The sequence below is a fragment of the Myotis myotis genome, unplaced genomic scaffold, assembly GCF_014108235.1.
Source record: "Myotis myotis isolate mMyoMyo1 unplaced genomic scaffold, mMyoMyo1.p scaffold_m19_p_4, whole genome shotgun sequence".
NCBI lineage: Eukaryota > Metazoa > Chordata > Mammalia > Chiroptera > Vespertilionidae > Myotis > Myotis myotis.
In genome coordinates this window covers 122,924,386-122,948,244 of record NW_023416346.1, presented here as the reverse complement: position 1 = coordinate 122,948,244, position 23,859 = coordinate 122,924,386, and the positions used below count along the sequence as shown (strand labels likewise).

General features: G+C 36.5%; 1 protein-coding gene across 14 annotated transcripts in view; it reads right to left on the bottom strand.

Moving 5' to 3' along the window:
- The window catches only part of SCML2 (Scm polycomb group protein like 2), a 112,427-nt gene that overhangs the window by 2,656 nt on the left and 85,912 nt on the right, over positions 1-23,859 (bottom strand). For 12 of the 14 annotated variants that reach the window (XM_036305653.1, XM_036305654.1, XM_036305648.1 and 9 more), the window contains 4 exons: positions 22,157-22,360; positions 21,253-21,435; positions 4,322-4,435; positions 3,053-3,298 (listed from right to left, as the gene is read on the bottom strand). In XM_036305653.1, coding sequence (XP_036161546.1) covers positions 3,053-3,298; positions 4,322-4,435; positions 21,253-21,435; positions 22,157-22,360 — 747 coding nt within the window. Of the gene's footprint in view, positions 1-19; positions 2,265-3,052; positions 3,299-4,321; positions 4,436-21,252; positions 21,436-22,156; positions 22,361-23,859 lie in introns of those variants that run through there. The other 2 variants (XM_036305656.1, XM_036305655.1) reach the window with 2 other exon arrangements.

Sequence of the window (23,859 nt, the reverse complement as noted above, 5' to 3'; positions counted from 1 at the left end):
ACAGATTGAGCAATCCAAGGTCTCTTTGGCCACAGGAAAATACAGTAAAAGATCTGTTACTTGGGTTAAATTAGGTTCATCTAAGCTAACCTATTACTCTCTTTAAGTATTTCAATGAATTTTTCTCCTCTTTTCTAGATTAGGTTTATTTTACTAGCTAAATACAATGGGAATTCCCCAAATTTAGTTTTCTAATTGCTTATATTTATTCACTTTAATCAATAAATTTCAAAAACCCTATTATCTTTAAGAAGAACTGAATTAGTTCTTTTACTAAATCTCTCCCATGTACTTAATATGAACGTTTTTAGCATTACTTTATTTTTTAAATTCCTGTATCTCAAGGCTCAAATGCTTATCTGAATTTTGAAGAAAACAAGATTATTGTCTGTTTATATAGGTCAGAAGTAACTTCAATATTATACTGAGGTATTTAATATCAAATACCTCTTTCAAGTTTATTTGCATAGCAATAGATAATTTGGTTGAAGGTTTATATGTTGAAAAAATAAGTAACTAAGACATGAAACAATTGAAGTGCTCATACCTCAAAAAGTTTTAGCTATGATGTTCACTAAATCATGCTGAAATTTCTGTGTCTAGGCAAGTATTCATTTTCTCAACCAGAACACTCAACTTTCTATAGTGTGTGAAAACACAGTGGGTTTTTTTATTTTTTTTAAATTGAATTTATTGGGGTGACATTAATAAAATTACACAGGTTTCAGGTAAATAATTCTATAATACATCATCTGTACACTGTATGCTTTACTAGGAAGATTTATATTATGTGTCTAACCAAGAAACTGTCAATACAAATTTGATCTTTTTGGAATAAATTAGCCAAAGGTGTACCTTTATTTCCTATTATCTGGATTCTGGACACTTACGGGACATTTTGAGTATTTATTGAGGACAAGAGCAAAGAAAACAGAAGATAAAAAAAGTTACAATGATCAATTTTTTGTGTGTGGCTTAGAATTTTCTTTTTCAATAATATCACAACTTTGATGTAAAATAAAACGTCTTTACTAAAATGTATCTTCCTCTTCCACTAGTCAGAGATAAAAAAATGTTGGTCATATCTACCAAGAAATGCTACTGGGCTGAATCAACCAAGATAAAAGTGATGATGAAGTAGACCAGCGGTCGCCAACCTTTCGTACCTCACAGACCACCGTGGTCCACAGACCACCAGTTGGCGACCGCTGCTGTAGACCATATCATACCTAAGACATTCTAAAAACTTAGACAGAAAGATCTTTAACTGAAGAAAGACTCAATTTAACATAAACTTATTGGCAAGGCGAATCATACCACTAAATTAACTTATGTTTTGTGGTATTTCTGATTTCTGTCACAAAATCTGATATAGTTATGTCTTTTTTTTCCCATTTACAATTTACTCTTTCAGTGTTTCAGAGTGATAAGGAAGTTTCAGTGATCTTACATGATGAACAGGAGAAAAGTTGCACTTATAACATATTGAACAAATGTCTAGACTGAATCAGACTACTAGTGTAGTTTCAGTCTATTGGTAATATGAGGCAGTTTTCCAACCAAGTGATATAGTAGTTCACAGGGGGAATATAGTTATGTATTTTTGTTGTCGTTGTCTATTTCTGTTTTATTTATTTATTGTTTTTCTATTCTGCGTGTAAATGAAATCATAAGATATTTGTCTTTCTCTGACTTGTTTAGCTTAGCATAATACCATCTAGTTCCATGTTATCGCAAATGGCAAGATTACATTCAGTTTTATGGCCAAGTAATATTTCATTGTATATATATAAACTTGAACAACATATAACTAGTTTTACAGATTACTACAGATAAAGTATAAGTAAAGATATGATTTCTGGTACAAAACTATAATATTATATTAAAACAAAACATCGATAAGAATATCTATTTTTAATCTATTATGGAAAAATAATGTAATTAGGCCCATATCTTCAAAACAACCAGAGAAGGTTGCAAACATTTAGTGTTATTCAAATAATTACATTAAACAAATTATGTAAAAAATAAAGTCCAGCCATGTTTTTATCCTGAATAGCTTTGCCTTGTAAATACTAGTATAGCAGTAACTATTTCTGAAATAAAGTGAAAGTGATTTGATTTTTATCCCCAACAATGTTATTGAATTTCTTTCCTATAACAAAAATCAACAATTTATTTCATTCAAATAATGGGGCAGGGCAGAAGGTTGTGTGAGCATAACCAGCAATCAGGGATGAATTCAGCTTTAACAGTTCCAATACCTTAAAGAAAAGAATAGTAATGACATTTCTAGACAGTTTCCAAGTGAAATGCTTACCTATTCTCTGGAGATGTAAGCAACATGGCGGTATAGAGTATGACCATTGAGCCAGAGGGCCTGGCGTCAAGCACTGGTCCAGCTACCTTCACCTTAGTCAACTGACTACTCAGATTTTTCTACCTAAAAATGTTTACCAGCACCCTACATCACAAGAAATTATTATAAAGATTTAATGTATAAGGCTATGCAAAATATTATGTGCTAGGCACATAATGTCAGATAGTGATAAAGATAATGATGCTTTTTATTAAGTAACTACTAATAAGTAATGTTATTACTATTAGTCTTCCCACTACCAAAAAGATCAGCGGTAGCCTTCTCAAGCCCCAATACAGGCTACTTTGGCATGGTAGTGTTAGGAATACATTTGGAAGTAAGATATTCAGCATTAGAAGCAACCTTTTAGAGCCTTGTACTAAGAAGGTCTGTCTTCAAAAGCTCATGTTCTGTGAAAATCCCTGAAAATTCAGGGTAAACTACCCCTTTATAGAATAAACATCCATCTTCAGACTCTCTGCAAACAACGTCACTTAACAGCAGAGGCAATCTACACAGGGACAATCTTAGCATCTGTAATGGCTAGGCCCTGACAGTGATGTGGAGGTGTCTCAACCTCCTCAATTTGGCACTTTCTCTAATGTGATACACTCTCAGGGGATGTCACTGAACATGGAAACCTTAAGGGGAAAGAGACACACAATGATTTAAAATCACTGTTTTAAAATATACCTTCACTGTTCTTCTGCATTTGGAATTCATGGGGAATGTTCTGGGTAGATGATGTATCCAGTAGTGCTGAACTTAAGGAGAAGGGCACACCTTCAGAAAAATTCTTGGAGACTGAGGTATCAGTGCTTAAAGGATCTCCACTGGCAGGATTCAAATTACTTTCTGGATTTAGTGGTGAGTCCTGGGACTCTTCAGGAAGCGTCTCCTCTTTAGGCATGACATTTCCCTCAGAAGACAATAGTTCTTCTAGAAGAAAAAAGACAAAGGCAATTATCTTCAACAGACTTATAATTCAAATACTATTAAAAGGTCAAAAATCTAATCTTCAACAACAATTCGCTTAAGCCATGCTATACTAAACCACAAACCTTTAACACAAAGTACATGGCCATCCCCTCCTTGATATTTATAGTAATAGACACTATCCTGAAATCCAAATTTATTCTATGACATCACCTACAGTTGCTGTGAACACCTCACTAAGGCATTCACTTTCAGAAATGCCATTCTTCACAACTATTTGTTATGATCACTCAGCTAGTTTCTAAAATTTGCCTACTAGTTGGGCACTTAAAACTTTCGCTGGAGAGACTGACAGATCTCAGAGGGAAGAGGGGTGGAGGGACTGGAAGGCGGCTGGGGATATGGAGGCTGGGTGGAGAGGAGCAAAGGGGGGAGAATGGGAGACATCTGTAATAGTGTCAACAATAAAAAAAAGAGACTTAATAAAAAAAGAGAACTAATCAACAAATTCAGTAAAGTTGCAGGATATTAAATTAAAAAAATAACAACACAAAGTTGGAGAGGTTAAAAACCCCCACACATGGTGATTACCAGAGGGAAGGGGGCTGGGAGGAGGTAGAAGAAAGGAGAGGGGAAATAAATGGTGATGGAAGGAGACTTAACTTGGGGTGGTAAACACATAATACAATATCCAGAAGACGTATTATAGAATTGTATACCTGAAATCTGTATAATTTTATTAACCAATGTCACCCCCAATAAATTCCTCTTTCTATCATCTTTCAGTAGTTTAAAGTTGAATGAAAAATTTTACTGTAATTGTTTCTTTTTAATCTAATGAGAAACATTAACTGTGTCCTTCTGAAGAGAATAGAGTGCTCAACAAAGCTGCCAAAGTAGTAGCCTAATTGTCAAAATGACTTAGGCAAATACACCCCCTACCCTCAACACCACCATACAAGAACATATATAAGTGGTATAGAATGACTTTTCTCCCCAATCTTGGGACATGTAGATACTATTTACCTTGAGAGGCATGCATCTCTATTTTGGGGAGCTTAGGAGAGAGAGGAGCAACATCAGATAGAGGCTGCTCAGAAGGTCGCTTGGTGGTTTGTTTTTCAGTTACATCTTCCTCAACTGTTTAAAAAAAAGTGTCTGTTATAACTAAGATATTCTAGCCTTCTCATATCATCAGCATAAAACACTTGTTTCTAAATCATTTTACTACTATGACTTCATCAATAATGTACCATTTGATGGTTTATGAATAACATGTTCATTTCATCCTATTAAACATTTCAGTGGCATCATATTCAAGAGGTTAAAGCATTATGTCTAGGCTTTATTTATTCTAGGGCCATCACATATCTATAAATATCTCAGGAGGCAACCAATTATAATGTGTCTAAAAAGGCCTCAGAAAATTGTTCCCATAAGCAAGAAAAGTTAAGAATTCAGAGTAGTTAAGGAGAAGACAGTGTATAATGAACATCCCATTTTATGGGCACTAATCCTGGCCTAGGACTACTGCTACAACAACTCTACTGGTTATTTATCATTCAAACAAATGCATTTCTAGGTAAAGGACTGTTCTTGAAGGCATGATCCTGAAAGTAAAGACAACTCAAATTATCAATTATATTCTAAATATTAATTGCTATCTTGATTTAATCTCCAACTAAAAGGGAAAATAAAGTATAATAGAAATCTTAAAGGTCTGATAATAGACGTCAAGAGAGAAGAACCAAGGTCAAACTTCACCTGGTTCAAAATGGTTGGGGGCTAAGGCATGCCTCTCAAAATCATCTAATGAGCAACCTTTAGCCATCTAGTTACTGATTGACTACGAACAAATCTAAGAGACTATTACCACTTGATTTTATTTTTGATCATGGACTATAAAACCAACAGGTAAAACATATTTTAGTGAATGACAAATATGTCTATAATTAGAACATTTAAATTATAAGAAAAAATTGATTTTTTCATACCCATGCAATGAAATAGAAAATTTGAATACAAGTATAGTTCCCCATAGATATTTCTTTACCTCGGAATCTTAGCAAGATCAGAAAAAAGTCTTTACTTGTTTACTTGTAATATTCTAATGCTTTCCGTATGAAAAGTTTATGAAACTGGTATATGGTCTACTATCTGGTGCTGATACAAATGTAAAATTGATTCTTGATTTCTGCTTCTGGGTATTATAGTAAGTTCAGGCATAAAATTATTCCTGCAGAGATAACTAGAAAAATCCAGATAATTAAAAAAACATACTTTAAAAAGTCATCATAGAGCAGTGATGGCGAACCTATGACACACGTGTCAGAGGTGACATGCGAACTCATTTTGGGTGACACGCATCGACAGAGACAAAAAATTGCATAATTCAAATATTTGTCTCTCACAACGGCCAGAGTTGGGCATCACTCAAGTAATATTATTAACGCACATTACTCATGATCAATAATGCAATTCTAAAACCGGATGTAAACATGTACATAGGTGTTGTGTAGCAAAAATACATAGTGAAAACATCCAAGATACACTGTTCCAATATTGACATTAATATAAAAAGGTAAGACTTGCACTATAAAGAGATTAATCTTTACTCATGACATTTTATTTTTACTCGAGTGACAAAATGCCCAATTCTGGAAACGGCCTCATTATTGTCAACATGTGCCTCGGGTAAGCTTCCCGTGTGTTCGGGTGCATTCGGCAAACGGACGCACTTGATCGCCATGTTCATTAGGAGACAGGAGTGGGAGGGTTAGAAGAAAAAGATATACAGTGCAACAGTGCTCGACGAGACATTCTGCGTGTCGGATAATTGATTACAGCACCATATATTTGTTGGTTATACATACTATCTTTGAATTGTTTTGCACCAGGAGTCAGTGCAACAACACTGCAAAAAGTTAATAGGTAAGAAACCTATCAACCTTTTATTAAAAATTCTGTGATTGCCAAAACCGGTTTGGCTCAGTGGATAGAGCGTCGGCCTGTGGACTGAAAGGTCCCAGGTTCGATTCCGGTCAAGGGCATGTACCTGGGTTGCGGGCACATCCCCAGTGGGAGATGTGCGGGAGGCAGCTGATCAATGTTTCTAACTCTCTATCTCTCTGCCTTCCTCTCTGTAAAAAATCAATAAAATATATTTTTAAAAAAAATAAAATAAAAAAATAAAAACGCTGTGATTTATATTTATTTATTTTTGCAGCCTTGTGATGGAGAATCAAAAAAATAAAAAACCAAGATTGAATGATAAAGGAAGTAGCTGACCCTTTCAAGACATATGGACCGAGATGTACGGGATTGTCGACAGAAACAACAGATCATTGTGCATACTGTGTAATCTAACGGTAGTAAGCAGAACGTGGAATGTAAAGAGACATTTTGAAACTAATCATTGTCAGCTCTTGAAAAAAAGTATCGATGAAAGGAAGGAATACATTTCTAGACAGCTACACCTCTATAAAAGTCAATCAAATTCCATCGTTAAATTTGTAAGATGCTCTACAAATTTAACATCAGCAAGTTACTGTATTGCTCACCCCATAGCTCAGCATGGAAAAGCCCTCAGTGACGGAGAATTTATTAAGGAAACATTTCTAAGATGTGCACCAGTTCTACTTCACGATATGAAAAATAAAGATGATATTATTAAAAGAATTTCTGAGTTACCACTCAGTAGAAATACTATCAAAGACAGAATTATAGATCTTTACAAAAACATACAACATCAATTAAAAAAAGACTTAAATAGTTGTAAATATTTTTCGATTTCTCTTGATGAACTACTGATGTCACATCAAATGCTCGGTTGGCCATTATTGTTAGATATTCTGATGGTCTCACAATGAGAGAAGAGTTGATAAAGTTAGAATCAGTGCCAATAAGTACATCAGGAAACGAAATATGTAAGGTTGTTATAAAAACATTCAGTGACCTAAACATTGATATCTCTAAAATTGTGTCAGTCACGACAGATGGGGCACCAAATATGGTGGGAAAAAATGTGGGATTCCTGAAATTGTTTATGGAACCTATTAGACATCCACTTGTACCTTTTCATTGCATTATCCACCAGGAGGTGTTGTGTGCCAAATCGGGATTCTCATAATTGAATGATTTAATGTCAGTTGTAACAAAAATTGTGAATTTCATAGCTTCTTGACCCCTTCACAAGTGAGAATTTTCTGCACTTTTACAGGAAGTTGATTCAACCTACAGTGGACTACTGATGTTCAATAATGTGAGATGGCTGAGTCGAGGTAAAGTACTTGAGCGATTTGTGGAGTGCTTTAAAGAAATTACGGTATTTATTGAGAATAAGGATCTGGCAAACTTTCCTCAGATCAATGATCATAAGTGGGTCAGCAATTTGATGTTTTTTACAGATCTCTCTGTTCATATGAATGAACTGAACTTAAAATTACAAGGTTTTGGCAAAAGTATTGACGTTGTGTTTGGATATAGCAAATCTTCTGAAAGTAAACTTAAAATTTCAAGCGAGATATTGAAACTAAAACTTATAAGTATTTTCCTCAGATAAAAAAAAATGTTTCAAGGCAGCCACTAAAACGAGTGTAATGGAGTCCATACTTATGTACCAGAATATAGTAAACTCGTTATTTGAACAGTTCAGCGAAAGATTCAACCAATTTAGAAGCCTAGAACAGACCATTAAAATAATTAAGTATCTGGATGTAGTTGTTTACAGTACTTTGGAATTAAAGGATTTCCAATGGATGCAAATTGACGATTTAGAGATGCAACTTGCAGATTTTCAAGGTAGCATTTGGACTCATGTGTTTGTCGACTTAAGGTCGAAATTTGAAAATCTGGAACAAAATTGTTTGAATAATGAAGAAGAGTACAACTACGAACAAGAAATTTTGAGTGCTTGGAACAGAGTACCTGACATTTTTAGCAACATAAAAAATCTAGCAATGGCTTTGCTAACAATTTTTTCATCAACATATTTTTGTGATATTTTGTTCTCAGCATTAAATAATATTAAAACAAACAAAAGAAACCGGCTAACAGATGAAGTTAGTGGTGCTTGCTTGGCCTTGAAGTGCACCAAGTATGAACCTGCAATCAAAAAATTAGCAGACAAACTTCAGCACCAAAAAAGTCACTAATTTCTAGTTTTCACACCATTTGATTATCATTGTTTTTATTATTATTTTTTCCTAAATGTACATTGTTTTTCTGTTTTTTTTTCATTTTATACATATTTTTGGTTGATTTTTCTTTGTTAAATGGCACTTAAATATATAAAATAAATATCAAAAATATAAATCTTATTTTACTATGGCTGCAAATATAAAAAAAAATTATGAATATTTCTATATGTGACATGGCACCAGAATTAAGTTAGGGTTTTTCAAAATTTTGACACGTCGAGCTCAAAAGGTTCGCCATCACTGTCATAGAGAGGCATTTCCAGGGGGACTAATTAAAGATTTCTGAAAATCCACTCCTTTATAAAAATAATAAAAACACTGGAAAAATCAACTTTTTCAAAACTCTGGATAGTAAATAAAGGATTACAGCAATCAAAAAAGAATTTATTCAAGAAAAAAATGGTTGAACCTCAGAAAGAACAGCAAAGTCATTTTAACTTCCCTAATGCCATCCCCTTAATCCCAGTTTTGCAGCAGATTTGCAAACAAACACCTTCACAACTATAGTAGCTATGAAAACCAGTAGCCTAGACATCACTAGAGAGGACATGATGGGTTTGGAGCTCTCCAACAGCAACAGCCACAGAGAAATGTCACTATTTGAACAATCTTGCAGATAAGTTAAAAGCTCTGATCTCAGGGATTGTTGTATTTGACCTGAATCAGAATCTGCTCTGTCTGAACAGCCCTATCTCCAAGGCATTGGTTAAAAAAAAAACAAAAAACAAAAAAAACATTGGCAACTGTTTAACATTGTGGTGCCTGGGGCAGCAGTACAGGTTGGGGCTAATAAGAAACTAACCAAAAACCTTGAAAAGAAAAACTGGAGAAAGATGTCCATTAGGGTGAAAAGCATTGAGATATTCCTGGGAATCTAGACAGCATTATGCATGCTTAGCAAAGTACAGAGAAAGCCCTAATCTTTCATTTCTTGCTGACCTTAAGACTCTGCATAAAGCAGACTTGTAAACTGTCTCCTGAGTGTTGAAGATAAGTCCCAACACACGCTAAAAAACTCCAAGGCACCCTGACCGGTTTGGCTCAGTGGATAGAGCGTCGGCCTGCGGACTGAGGGGTCCCAGGTTCGATTCCGGTCAAGGGCATGTACCTTGGTTGTGGGCACATCCCCAGTAGGGGGTGTGCAGGAGGCAGCTGAATCGATGTTTCTCTCTCATCGATGTTTCTAACTCTCTATCCCTCTCCCTTCCTCTCTGTAAAAAAATCAATAAAATATATTAAAAAACAAACAAACTCCAAGGTAAGTCCCAAGACACACACACAAAAAAATTCCTATGGCTGGGAGACATACCAGTTCCAGACATTTAAGAAAATCCTTGCCCAATCATTACCTGACCACTAAGCTAACTGAGAAGATTTCAGTAGCCATACATGACAAAATTACTTCAGGAAAAGTTATTAAATTAGTCCAGGAAAGTCACTATATAAACAACAGCAACAGAAAACCCTATAGATTGGGAGAATATCTAATTATCAGAATTACTGCATTATATAATTTTAAAATGCCCAGTTTACAATTTAAAAATTAGGAGACATGCAGAGATGCAGAAAAGTATGGCTCATACACAGGGAAGGAAAATGTCAATAGAAACTTCCTCTGAGGAAGCTCAGACACTGGACTTATTAGACAAAGACTTTAAATAAACTATTTTATATATGTTCAAAAAACTTTTAAAAATCATGTCTAAGGAATTTTTTAAAAGTATGAGAACAATGTCTCACCAAATAGAGACTACCAATAAAGCAATAAAAAAAGAAGTGAAAAGACATATGGGACTTTTAAAAAAAGTATAATAAATGAAATAAAAAAATTCACTAGATAGGCTCAACAGAAGATTTGAACTAGTAGAAGAACGAATAAATTTTAAAAAAGGTCCATTGAGATTATATAGTTTGAGGATTAAGAAGAAAAAAGAATGAGCAAAAATGAACAGATATCAGAGACCTGTGGTACACCATCTAGCATGACAAAATATACATAATGAAAGAGTCTCAGGGCAGGAAAGGGGCAGAAAGAATATTTGAAGAAATAATGGGTCCTGACCAGGTAGCTCAGTTGGTTGGAGTGGTGCCTCTATACGCCAGGGTTGTAGGTTCAATTATCGGTCAGGGCATATATAAGAATCAACCAATGAATGCACAAATAAGTGGAACAATAACTCACTGTCTCTCTTTTCCTCCCTTCTTTACTCCCTCCCTCCCTTCCTCTCTTGCTCTCTAAATCAACAAATAAAAATTAAAGAAAGAGCCCTAACCGGTTTGGCTCAGTGGACAAAGCGTCAGCCTGCGGACTGAAAGGTCCCAGGTTTGATTCCGGTCAAGGGCATGTACCTTGGTTGCGGGCACATACCCAGTAGGGGGTGTGCAGGAGGCAGCTGATCGATGTTTCTCTCTCATCGATGTTTCTAACTCTCTATCCCTCTCCTTTCTTCTCTGTAAAAAATCAATAAAATATTTTTTTTTAAATTAAAGAAATAATGACCAAAAGTTTCCAAAATTTGATGAAAAACATTAACCGGCATATCTAAAAAGTTCAACATCCAACAAAAATAAATTCAAAGATATCCACACCTAGAAAAAAAACTGTCAAAAGCAAAAGACAAAATGAATTTTGAAATCTACAAGAGAAAGCAAATCATACAAGGGAGTCTCAATAAGATTAGCAACTAACTACAAACTACGGAAGGAAGTAGGATGACACATCCAAATCTCTGAAACAAACAGATGGTCAATCAAGAATTCTACATTCAGCAAAAGTAACCTTTAAAAAATGAAGAGGAAAATAAGAAATTCTCCATAAACAAAAACTGAGACTATTCCCATAAGCAGTCTGAGGTGACCTCTAAAATGTTTCGCTATTCACTTGACCCAGAAAATCCCCCAAATCATGCAAATTAAGAGGTTCAAATCTTCGTGTTTACTTTAAGAACCCTCCTGAAACTGCTCAGGTCATCAGGGATATGGATATCCAAAAACCCACCAAGTATCTGAAGGATATCACTTTACAAGAAACAACATATAACATTCTATCATTACAATGGTGGAGTTGGTAGGTGTGCCCAGGCCGAACAGTGGGACTGGATGCAGGATCAGTGACCCAAAAAGAGCAATGAATTTTTTGCTGCATGTGCGTAAGAAAGCAGAGAATAATGCTGAACATAAGGATTTTAGCTTTTGATTCTCTGGTCACTGACCACATCCAAGTGAATAAATCTCCCAAGATGTGGCGCAGAACTTACAGAGCTCATGGGCAAATTAACACATACATGAGCTCTCCCTGCCACATGGAGATGATCCTTACTGAAAAAGGAAATTTTTCCTAAACCAGAAGAGGAGGTTGCAAAGAAGAAAAAGTTATTCCAGAAGAAACTAAAGAAACAAAATCTTGTGGCCCAGAAGTAAATTCAGCATCAAATAAATCTAATAAAAACTGAGAGAATTCCACAATTGCAGAGATACCCTACAAGAAATACTAAAGGGACTCCTTCAAGTTGAAATTGAAGAACACTAGACAGTACAAGAGTCCCCTCTTGTCCATGTAGAGTACATTCCAAGACCCCTGGATGCCTAAAACCATGGACAGTATCAAATCCTATATGTACTATAATTTTTCCTATACACACATACTTATGATAAAGTTTAGTCTATGAATTAGGCACTGTAAGAGATTAAAAACAATATCATAATAAAACAGAACAATTATAACATACTATAAAAGTTATGTGAATGTAGTCTCTCTCTCAAAATACCTTATTGTACTATACTCACCGTTCTTCTTCTTGTGAGGATGTAAGATGATACAATGCCTATGTGATGAGGTGAAGTGAGCTGAGTAACGTAGCACTGTGACATAGTGTTAGGCTACTATAAGAGTTAATTAAATACACACAAGCACAGCTATACCATGACATTAGATCTAATAACTGAGACAGCTACTAAGTGAATAGTGAGCAGGTACTATATACAATGTGGTCACACTGGACAAAGAGATGATCCCCATCCCAGGTGAGGCAAAGTGATATTTCATCATGGTACACAGAATGGTGTCCAATTTAAAGGATTATTTATTTCTTGAATTTTCCACTTAATATTTTTGGACTGCAGTTAACCATGGGAAACTGTACCATGTATAAGGAGACTGTATTGATAATTTATAAAGTCACAGTACGTAAAGATACCTTCAACTATTGTATAAAGTAAAACATACGTTGTGCCCAAACAAAAACAAAAATTAATTCAAAATAGATCAATGACCTAACTAGAACAGCTATAAAATTCTTAAGAGACAACATAAAAGTAAATCTTCCTGAACATGTATTAAAGCAATGTTTTCTTAGATGTGATACCAAAAGTACAAGAAACAAAAAAAAAAAAATAGATAAATTGGACTTCATCAAAATTAAATACTTTTGTGCTTCAAAGCACACCATCAAGAAAGTGAAAGTCACCTAAAGGATGGGAGAAAATGCAGGGTGGTGCAAAAGTAAGTTTACAGTTGTCAGTATGTAAAACAGAATTTATTATTTTAATATCATTTATTAATTATTGTATCATTTTCCATAATGAACTATAAACCTACTTTTTCCCCTCCCAATATGTGCAAACCATATATCTGATATGGAACTTGTATACAGGATGTATAAAATATTATTTGTGTATTACACATATATTTAACAAGTAAATATGTATATGTAATATATACACAAACATATATATAATATTTGCTTTATTACATATGTAATAAATATATTTACAAGAAATAAAGAAGCCAATTAAAAATGGGCAAGGGATTTAAATAGATATTTCTCCAAAGAAGATATAAAAATAGCCAATAAACACATGAACAGATGTTCAACATGCAAATCAAACCACAATAAAATATCTTTCAGGTTTTGATTCTCAAGTTCATTATGAATACAAAAAGAAATTGCTTTCTCACTTTGAATGAACAAAAATCCTATGTAATAAAAGCCTAATATGCCAAGTGTCTGGTCGTCCGGTCACCCATTCAACCAATCAAAGCATAATATGCTAATGATATGCTAAGGCCCGCTCAACTTATCACTGTGACATGCACTATCAGGGGGAGATAGTCGACTGGTCGACCAGTCGCTATGACATGCACTGACCACCAGGGGGCAGAAGCTCCGACTGGTAAGTTAGCTTGCTGCTGGGGTCTGGCTGATCGGAACTGAGTGATACAGGCCAGACATACCCTGGTGCCCTCCCCCGGGGCCTCCCTGTCTGACCAACCTCTCACGTCCCTGCCCAGCCCCAAACATGCACCTGTGGGGTCCCTCAGCCTGGCCTGTGCCCTCTTCAATCCAGGAGCCCTCGGGGAATATTGGAGAGCCAGTTTTAGCCCGATCCCGCAGGCAAGGCCAAGGGACCCCACTGGTGCACGGATTCGTACACCGGGCCGCTTGTAACTATCCTATATAATAAAAGGTTAATATGCAAAATTTTTTGTACTTTCTTCTGTTTAATTTGCAAGTAAAATAACATAGAGAAAACAGAAAGACAAAAGTATCACTCTAGATATACATAGAGCCACATGAATATTTGTTGTAATTTTTAAAGTGTGAATATTACTAATTAAATGTAAAAGCATAAAATATATGTAGAATAAATTGTGATCACCTGTGTTACTACTACACCTTAAAAAGCTGCCATTGCCTGTGTGTCTTTTTTTTAAAATTGTTTTATTGCTTAAAGTATTACAAAGAGTATTACATATGTCTCCTTTTTTTTACCCCGCCCTTGACAATCCCGTGGCCTCACCTACCCCCATGTCTTATGTCCATTGGTTATGTTTATATGCATGCATACAAGTCCTTTGGTTGATCTCTTACCCCACCTTTTGCCACCCAACTCTCCCCAGCCTTCCCGCTGTAGTTTGATAGTCTGTTCGAGGCTGCACTGTCTCTGTACCTATTTTTGTTCATAAGTTTATAATGGTCTTTATTATCCATAAATGAGTGAGATCATGTGGTATTTTTCCTTCATTGACTGGCTTATTTCACTCAGCATAATGCTCTCCAGTTCCATCCATGCCATTGCAAATGGTAAGAGTTCCTTCTTTTTTACAGCAGCATAGTATTCCATCCAGTAGATATACTACAGTTTTCGAACCCATTCAACTACTGATGGGCACTTAGGCTGTTTCCAGATCTTAGCTATGGTGAATTGTGCTGCTATGAACATAGGGGTGCATATATCCTTTCTGATTGGTGTTTCTGGTTTCTTGGGATATATTCCTAGAAGAGGGATCACAGGGTCAAATGGGAGTTCCATTTGTAGTTTTTTAAGGAAACTCCATACTGTCTTCCATAGTGGCTGCACCAGTCTGCATTCCCACCAGCAGTGCACAAGTGTTCCCTTTTCACCACATCCTCTCCAGCACTTGCTTTTTGTTGATTTGTTGATGACAGCCATTCTGACAGGTGTGAGATGGTACCTCATTGTTATTTTGACTTGCATTTCTCGGATGATTAGTGACTTTCAGCATGTTTTTTATGTCTCTTGGCTTTCTGAATGTCCTCTTTGAAAAGTGTCTATTTAGGTCCTTTGCCCATTTTTTGATTGGATTGTTTATCTTCCTTTTGTTAAGTTGTATGAGCTCCCTATAAATTTTGAAGATTAAACCCTTATTGCTGATAACATTAGCAAATGTTTTCCCATGCAGTGGGCTTTCTTGTTGTTCTGTTGATGGTTTCTTTTGCTGTGCAGAAGCTTTTTATTTTGATGTAGTCCCATTTGTTTATTTTCTCTTTAGTTTCCAATGACCAAGGAGCTGTATCGCTGAAGAAATTACTTCTGCATATGACTGAGATTTTGTTGCCTTTGGATGCTTCTAGGATTTTTATGGTTTCCCATCGTACATTTAAGTCCTTTATCCATTTTGAGTTTATTTTTGTGTATGGTGTGAGTTGGTGGTCTAGTTTCACTTTTTTGCTTCTATCTGTCCAATTTTCCCAACACCATTTATTGATGAGACTATCTTGACTCCATTGTATGTTCTTGCCTCCTTTGTCAAATATTAATTGAGCATATTGGTTTGGGTCGATTTCTGGACTCTCTATTCTATTCCATTGATCTACATGTCTGTTCTTGTGCCAGTACGAGGCAGGTTTGAGAACAGTGGCTTTGTAAACAGTTTGATATCTGGTATTGAGATCCCACCTACTTTGTTCTTTCTCAGGATAGCTGCGGCTATTCGGGGTCATTTTTTATTCCAGATGAATTTTTGGAGAGTTTGCTCTAGGTCTGTGAAATATGCCGTTGGTATTTTAATGGGAAGTGCGTTGAGTTTATAGATTGCTTTGGGTACTATGGACATTTTAATGATGTTGATTCTACCAATCCAAGAACATGGTATGTTTTTCCATCTGTTTATGTCTTCCTCTATCTCTTTATTCAACGTCCTGTAGTTTTCTGAGTAGAGGTCTTTTACCTCTTTAGTTAAGTTTATCCCTAGGTATATTATTTTTTTGGTGCGATGGTAAATGGGATTGTTTTTTTAGTCAATCTTTCTGTAAATTCACTATTGGCATATAGAAATGCCATAGATTTCTGGGCGTTAATTTTGTATTCTACTACAATGCCAAATTCATTTATTAAGTCTAGTAGTTTTTTGATGGAGTCTCTAGGGTTTTTATGTATAATATCATGTCATCTGCAAATAAGGACAGTTTTACTTCCTCTTTTCCAATTTGGATGCCTTTTATTTCTTCTTCTTGTCTAATTGCAATGGCTAATACTTCCAGTACTATGTTGAACAGGAGTGGTGAGAGTGGGCATCCCTGTCTTGTTCCTGATCTTGGGGGAAATGTCGTTATTTTTTGTCCATTGAGTATGATGTTGGCTGTGGTTTGTCATATATGGCTTTTATTAACTTTATGATCCTTCTACTCCCACCCTGCTGAGAGTTTTTATCAAAAATGGGTGTTGGATTTTGTCAAATGCTTTTTCTGCATCATTTGATTTGACTATGTGGTTTTTTTCTTTCAATTTGTTTATGTGATGTATCACGTTTATTGTTTTGCGGGTATTATACAATCCTTGAATCGCTAGGATGAATCCTACTTGGTCATGGTGTATGATCTTTCTGATGTGCTGCTGGATCCAATTTGCTAAGATTTTGTTGAGGATTTTGGCATGATGGATACTGGCCTGTAATTCTCTTTCATTGTGTTATCTTTACCTGGTTTTGGTATTAGGGCCGCCGTGGGCAAACTACGGCCCGCGGGCCGAATCCGGCCCATTTGAAATGAATAAAACTAAAAAAAAAAAAAAAAAAAAAAAAAAAAAGACCGTACCCTTTTATGTAATGATGTTTACTTTGAATTTATATTAGTTCACACAAACACTCCATCCATGCTTTTTTTCCGGCCCTCCGGTCCACTTTAAGAACCCATTGTGGCCTTCGAGTCAAAGTTTGCCCACACCTATATTAGGGTGATGCTGGCTTCATAGAATGAGTTTGGAAGTGTTCCTTCATCTTGAATTTTTTTAGTAGTCTGAGGAGGATAGGTTTTAGGTGTTCCTTGAATGTTTGGTAAAACTCCCCTGTGAAGCTGTCTGGTCCTGGGCTTTTGTTTGCTGGAAGCTTTTTGATGACTGCTACAATTTCCTCCATAGTTACTGGCCTAATGAGATTTTTAGATTCTTTCTGATTGAGTTATGGAAGGTTGTATTTTTCTAGGAATATGTCCATTTCCTCCAGGTTGTCTAGTTTGTTGGAGTAGAGTTGTCCATAGTATTTTTTAACAATCATTTGTATTTCTATGGGGTCTGTTGTTATTTCGCCTCTATCATTTCTGATTTTGTTTATTTGGGTCCTCTCTCTTTGCTTCTTGGTGAGTCTGGCTAGAGGTTCATCAATCTTGTTTATTCTTTCAAAGAACCAGGTCTTGGTTTCATTGATTTTCTGTATTTTTTTTTTTATTTCTATGTCATTTATTTCTGCTCTGATCTTTATTATCTCCTTCCTTCTGCTCACTCTGGGGTTTTCTTGTTGCTCTCTTTCTAATTCTTTGAGATGTAGAGTTAGATGATTTACTACCATTTTTTCTTGTTTGTTGAGATAGGCCTGTAGAGCTATAAACTTCCCTCTCAGTACTGCTTTCATTGTGTCCCATAGGCTTTGGATTGTTTTTTCATTGTCATTACTTTCCAGGATGTTTAATTTCTTCTTTGATCTCATTGGTAACCCAATCAATATTTAATAACATGCTATTTAGCTTCCAATTGTTTGAGTATTTTGGGTTGTTTTTATTGTACTTTATTTCTAATATTATGTCATTGTGGTCTGAGAAGATGCTTGGTATGATTTCAATCTCCTTGAATTTGGGGAGACTTTGTGACACAATATGTGGTCTATTTTTGAAAATGTCCCATGAGCACTTCAGTGGAATATATATTACGTGGCTTTGGGGTGAAATGTTCTGAAGATGTCAATTAAGTCCATCTGATGTAGTGAGTCGTTTAGGATTGCTGTTTCTTTGCCAATTTTTTGTCTAAAGGATTTATCCAGTGATGTCAGTGGTGTATTAAAGTCCCCTATTATGATTGTATTGTTGCCGATCTCTCCTTTGATATATTCCAGGACTTTTTTTATGTATTTGGGTGCTCCTGCATTGGGTGGATATATGTTTATCAGGGTTATATCCTCTTGTTGTAGTGATCCCTTTAGTATTACGAAGTAGCCTTCTTTATCTCTTGTTATGGCCTTCACTTTCAGGTGTAGTCTGTCCGACATAAGTATTGCTACCCCAGCTTTTTTTTCATTTCCATTTGCCTGAAAGATATTTTTCCATCCCTTCACTTTCAGTCTGTGTGAGTCCCTTCTTCTGAGGTGGGTCTCTTGTAGACAGCAAATGTATGGGTCATGTTTTTTTATCCATTCAGCCACTGGATATCTTTTGATTGGAGCATTTAGTCCATTTACGTTTTAAGTTATTACTGAAAGGTACTTGTTTGTAGCCATTTCTATTTTTTGTGGCTGTTTTCTTTCTGAGCTTTTTATTTCTTCTTTTTACACCAGTCCCTTTAGCATTTCTTACATTGCTGGCTTGGTGATGATAAACTCCCTTAGCCTTTTTTTTGTCTGAGAAGCTTATTTCCCCTTCAATTTTGAATGATAGCCTTGCTGGATAGAGTATTCTTGGATTCAGTCCTTTGCTTTGCATCACTTTGTAAATTTCCATCCATTGTTTTCTGGCCTGATGTGTTTCTGAAAAGTCATTTGATGATCTAACGGGAGATCCCTTGTATGTAACTTTCCGTCTCTCTCTTGCAGCCTCTAAGATTCTCTCTTTGTCCTGAACATTTGCCATGGTAATTATGATGTGTCTTGGTGTGGTTCTTTTCGGGTTCACCTTCTTTGGGACTCTCTGTGCTTGTGTGACTTTTTTCTTCCCCACCTCAGGGAAGTTTTCTAATATTATTTATTCCAATAGATTTTCTAACCCTTGTTCCTCTTTCTGTTGTTCTGGCACCCCTATTATTCGTATGTTGTCCCATAGCTCCCTTAGGCTCTCCTCCTGTCTTTTAATTTTTTTCTCCAATTGCAGTGCAGTTTGGGTGTGTTTTGCTTCCCTGTCTTCTAATTCGCTAATTCAGTCCTCCGATTCTCCTAGTCTACTGTTGAAACTTTCAATGGTGTTTTTTATTGCAGCTATATCACTCTTCATTTCTTCTTGGTTCTTACATAATTTATTGATTTTTTTCATATCCGTTTCTTTTTGATTCTTACATAAGTTGTAGATTTTTTCATCCGTTTCTTCTTGATTCTTGCATAAGTGGTTGATTTTTTTCCTCCATCCAGTTTATGCATTCTAGGACCCTTAATCTGAATTCTTTTTCTATCATGCTGCATGCCTCTGTATTGCTTAGCTCCTTTTCTGGTGCCTCTTCCTTTTCTTTCCTTTGGGGGTTTCTTTGTCTACCCATGTTTGATCTCACCGATATATCTAGATGTTGAATTATTCAGGGGCTGCTCCTTGGGTGGCAGTGGCTCCTCGGGCTGTGGTTGCTCCTTGGGCGGTTGTGGTAGCAGCTGCTCCTCAACTGACAGCAGCTCCTCTGGTGGGTGCTGTTCACAGCTGTGGTGGCTCCTCTGGCTGGTGGGGGAAGGCTTCACACACAGCTGCTGTTCCTCAGACAGAGGGTGTGCTGATCACGAGACTGCTGTTCCTTGGATGGGGGCGAGGTACACAAGCAGCTGCTACTCTTTGAACTGGGGCGGACTGCTCATGTGGCTGCTGATCCTTGAATGGGGGCTGGCTGCATGTTGCTGTTGTTCTTCTGATGTGGTGGGCTGCTTGTGGGGCTACTGCTCCTAGGACTGGCTGCTGCTCATCAGACAGGAGTAGGCTGTTGTGGATCTGCTCCTCAAACTGGTGTGCGCTGCGTAGGGCTGCAGCTCCTCGGATGTGGGCGGTCTGCTCGTGTGGCTGCTGTTCCTCGGGCCTGGGTGGGCTGCTGCTGCTCCTCTAATGGGGCCAGGCCGCTCACAGAACTGCTGCTCCTCGGATGGGGGCAGGCTGCTCACACAGCTGTTGTTCCTCCGATTGGGCAGGCTGCTCGTGCAGCTACTGCTGCTTGGGCGAGGGCAAGATGCTTGTGCAGCTGCTGCTCCTCAGACTAGTGTAGGGTGCAGGCTGTGCGCAGCTGCTGCTCCTCGGATGGGAGCGGGCTGCGCAAGGCTGTAGCTCCTCAGAGGTAGGAAGACTGTTCATGCGGCTGCTGCTCCTCAGACAAGTCGGACTGCTCGCATGGTTGTCGCTCTTCGGATGGGGAAGCGGGCTGCTCACACAGCTGCTGCTCCCTGGACAGGGGCAGGCCACATGAAGCTGCTTCTCTTAGGCTCGAGGCAGGCTGCTCACGGGGCTGATGCTCCCTGGACAAGAGCACGCTGCTCACATGTCTGCTGCTCACGTGGTTGAAAAAGTAATGTGAAAAGAAATAGGAAATAAAGGAACAAACAAAAAAAAAGGAGAACAAAGAAAGAAGTAAAAAAAAAAAAAAAGAAAGCTAAGAAAATAATAATAAAAAAATAAAAATGAAAAATTGAAATGTCATTCCTTTGGCTGGCTTAAGATCCCAGTTTTCTGGAATGTCTGTGATTTTTGTTGTTGTTGTTGGGACTGCGGTTAATATGCAAATTGACCCTAATCGGTGAAACAATCAGAATGACCGGAACAACCAGTCGCTATGATGTGCAATGACCACCAGGGAGCAATCAACGCAAGAGCTGCCCCCTGGTGGTCAATGCACTTTCACAGGGGGAGCTCTGCTCAGCCATGAGCCAGGCTGACAGCTGCAAGAGCAGCGGCGGAGGTGGCAGGAGCCTCTCCCACCTCCTCAGCAGCACTAAGGATGTCCAACTGATGGCAGTAACACATCTTCCGAGGGCTCCTGGGCTGCCAGAGGGATGTCTGACTGCCAGCTTAGGCCTGATCCCCCGGGGAGCGGGCCTAAGCTGGCAGGTGGACATCCCCCAAGGGGTCCTGGACTGTGAGAGAGTGAAGGCCAGGCTGAGGGACCCCACACCCCCGAGTGTATGAATTTTCATGCAACAGGCCTCTAGTATATTAAACATGTCTAATTATCATTGTAGATAAAATGTTTACTCTGAGAAGGACACAAGGAAAAACTGCATTAAACAAGATTCTTGAGTTAATTATAATTTGTAATATAAAACAAAAGTACATTATAAAATTTTACATTTTCTCTTACCTGGTTTATTTTTATCATCCTCTGCAGTACTAAGAATATTACCTCTGCAAGCACTAAAAGGCTGACTACTCAAAAGGTTATCACATTGCATGCTATGGCACAAGTTTTCAAGAAAGCGAAGAGCAAATGATGCACTGTTCACTGGAGGGAGCTGGATGGAATGAGTTTCCCCATCAAAGGAGGCTATTACAAGAAAACATATGTATCAGAATTATATCACAGAAAGATGAGAACTACAATGATTATCCAAAATAAGCCATCATATTACATTTAGGAAATGTAATATAACTCTAATTTGTGGGGGTTTTGTAATTTACGAAGAAGGAATAACCTTAAATTATAAAAGTTCCTCCCATTAAAACATAACTTATATTTGTGAAATCATTCTCATTTAAAAATATTCATAAAATAAACAACAGAAACCCACTCACTGATCTATAACACTTTCTACTATTTCAAACATTGCATGTGTACAAATGTCATAGTATCTGACCCAAAATCATGAAAGCTGTATATTTATCTCTGAATCACTTCTTGAGTCACATTTTTATTTAGAGCTTCTTATAAATCAGTCTGTTTTCTAAAAAAAAATTACAATTTATTATCATTAAGGTACTTTGTACATGAGCTTAGCAAAGCATGTAAAAGAAAAAATATCTGTACCTTTTGTCTCATGTTACAGTATTACTCTGACATTGTATATTTCAAAAGTAAAGTTAAACGGGGTTACAAGTCTATAAACATGTAACTATTATATTCTATTATATCAATATAATAAATATTCTAATATTATAAACAGTTAAAAGAATAGAAATATTATAAAATAATCTACATATTATAAAATCTTTGCCCTCTGAAAATCAAATTAGGAAAAAAAGCTGAATAAAGAATTAGATGAGCATACCAGTTATTACTTCTCCTCCACGATTATCTGCCTTAAGGAATCCAAAAACAGCCTTACTGTCAATGCCACAATCCACACAAGCCTGCACAGTACGCCGGAGCACCACATTCACAGGGCCCGGGCCAAAGTGGTCAGGCAACTGCTGGATTTTATTCTGATCCAGGTAAGGGCCACAGTCTCCATGTTTATTTATATAAACACACACTTGAGAAAAAATGCGTATACAGAAATAACAATTAAATTAGTCAACAAAAGCATAAATATATATTCAACTACAATATCCCACAAGTCATAACTCACTCTAGAGAACCTAAATACAGTTAATATCAGTGATCACTTATTCTACTTAGAATATGTATCTAAATATATTTTTATATTTATGTAAATATATTAAAACTAGAAAGATATAATCCAAATGCTTATGCAATTTTCTAGCATTGTGCCCAAACAGATTATAAAACTACAAAAAAATTCATTATACATTCCCACATTATATAACATGACAAACATAGATGACTATTTTCACCTTTTAACTGTACACACAGTATAGACATTTTTCAAGACTGGTCATGTTATAATAGAGAGTCCAGAAATACTAGTAAACTCAAGCCTAATATGGTCAATTAATCTATGACAAAGGAGGCAAGAATATACAATGTGGTAAAGACTGTCTATTTAACAAAAGATGTTGAGAAAACTGGACAGTACAAAAAAATGAAACTAGGCCACTTTCTTAAACCATATACAAGAATAAACTAAAAATGGATTAAAGACTTAAATATAAGACACAAAGCCATAAAACTCCTAGAAGAAAACATAGGCAATAAACTTTTTGACATTGGTCTTGGTAATATTTTTTCTAATATATATCCTTAGACAAGGGAAACAAAAGAAAAAATAAATACATTCCTTTTGCAATTGCAACAAAAAGAATAAAATACTTAGGAATAAACTTAATAAAGAATGTAAAGCACCTATTTACTGAAAACTACATCGCATTATTAAAAGAGATTGAAAAAGACACAATAAAATGGAAAGATATTCCAGATTCATGAATTGGAAGAATTAACATAATTAAAATGGCTATATTACCCAAAGCAATAGTCAGATTTAATGCAACCCCCATCAAAATCCCAATGTCATTTTTTAAAGAAACAGAATAAAAAGTCATCAGATTTGTATGGAACCACAAACGATCCCAAATAGCCAAAGCAATCCTGAGAAAAGAACGAAGCCAGAGATATCAGACTACCTGACTTTAAATCATCCTACAGAGCAATGATAAAGCATGGTATTGGCAGAAAAACAGACATACAGACTAATGGAACAGAATTGAGAGCCCAGAAATAAAACCACATGTATGTGGGTAAATAATTTTTGACAAAGGAGCTAAAAATGTACAATGGGGAAAAGAAAGCCTCTTCAATAAATGGTGCTGGGAAAATTGGAAAGCAACATGCAAAAGAATGAACTAGACCACAGTTTGTCCCCAGGTACAAAAATGAATTCAGAATGGAACAGAGACCTAAATATAAGATCTGAAACAATAAATTGCAGAGACGAAAACATAGGTACTAAACTTATGGACATTTGTTGGAGACAAATTCTAGTATGTCATAATTTCAAGAGTTTCAAAAGGTTGATGAAACTTGGGGACTCAACAGGGTTGAGTCACACATGTAGTCACATGTTGGGAATGGCTG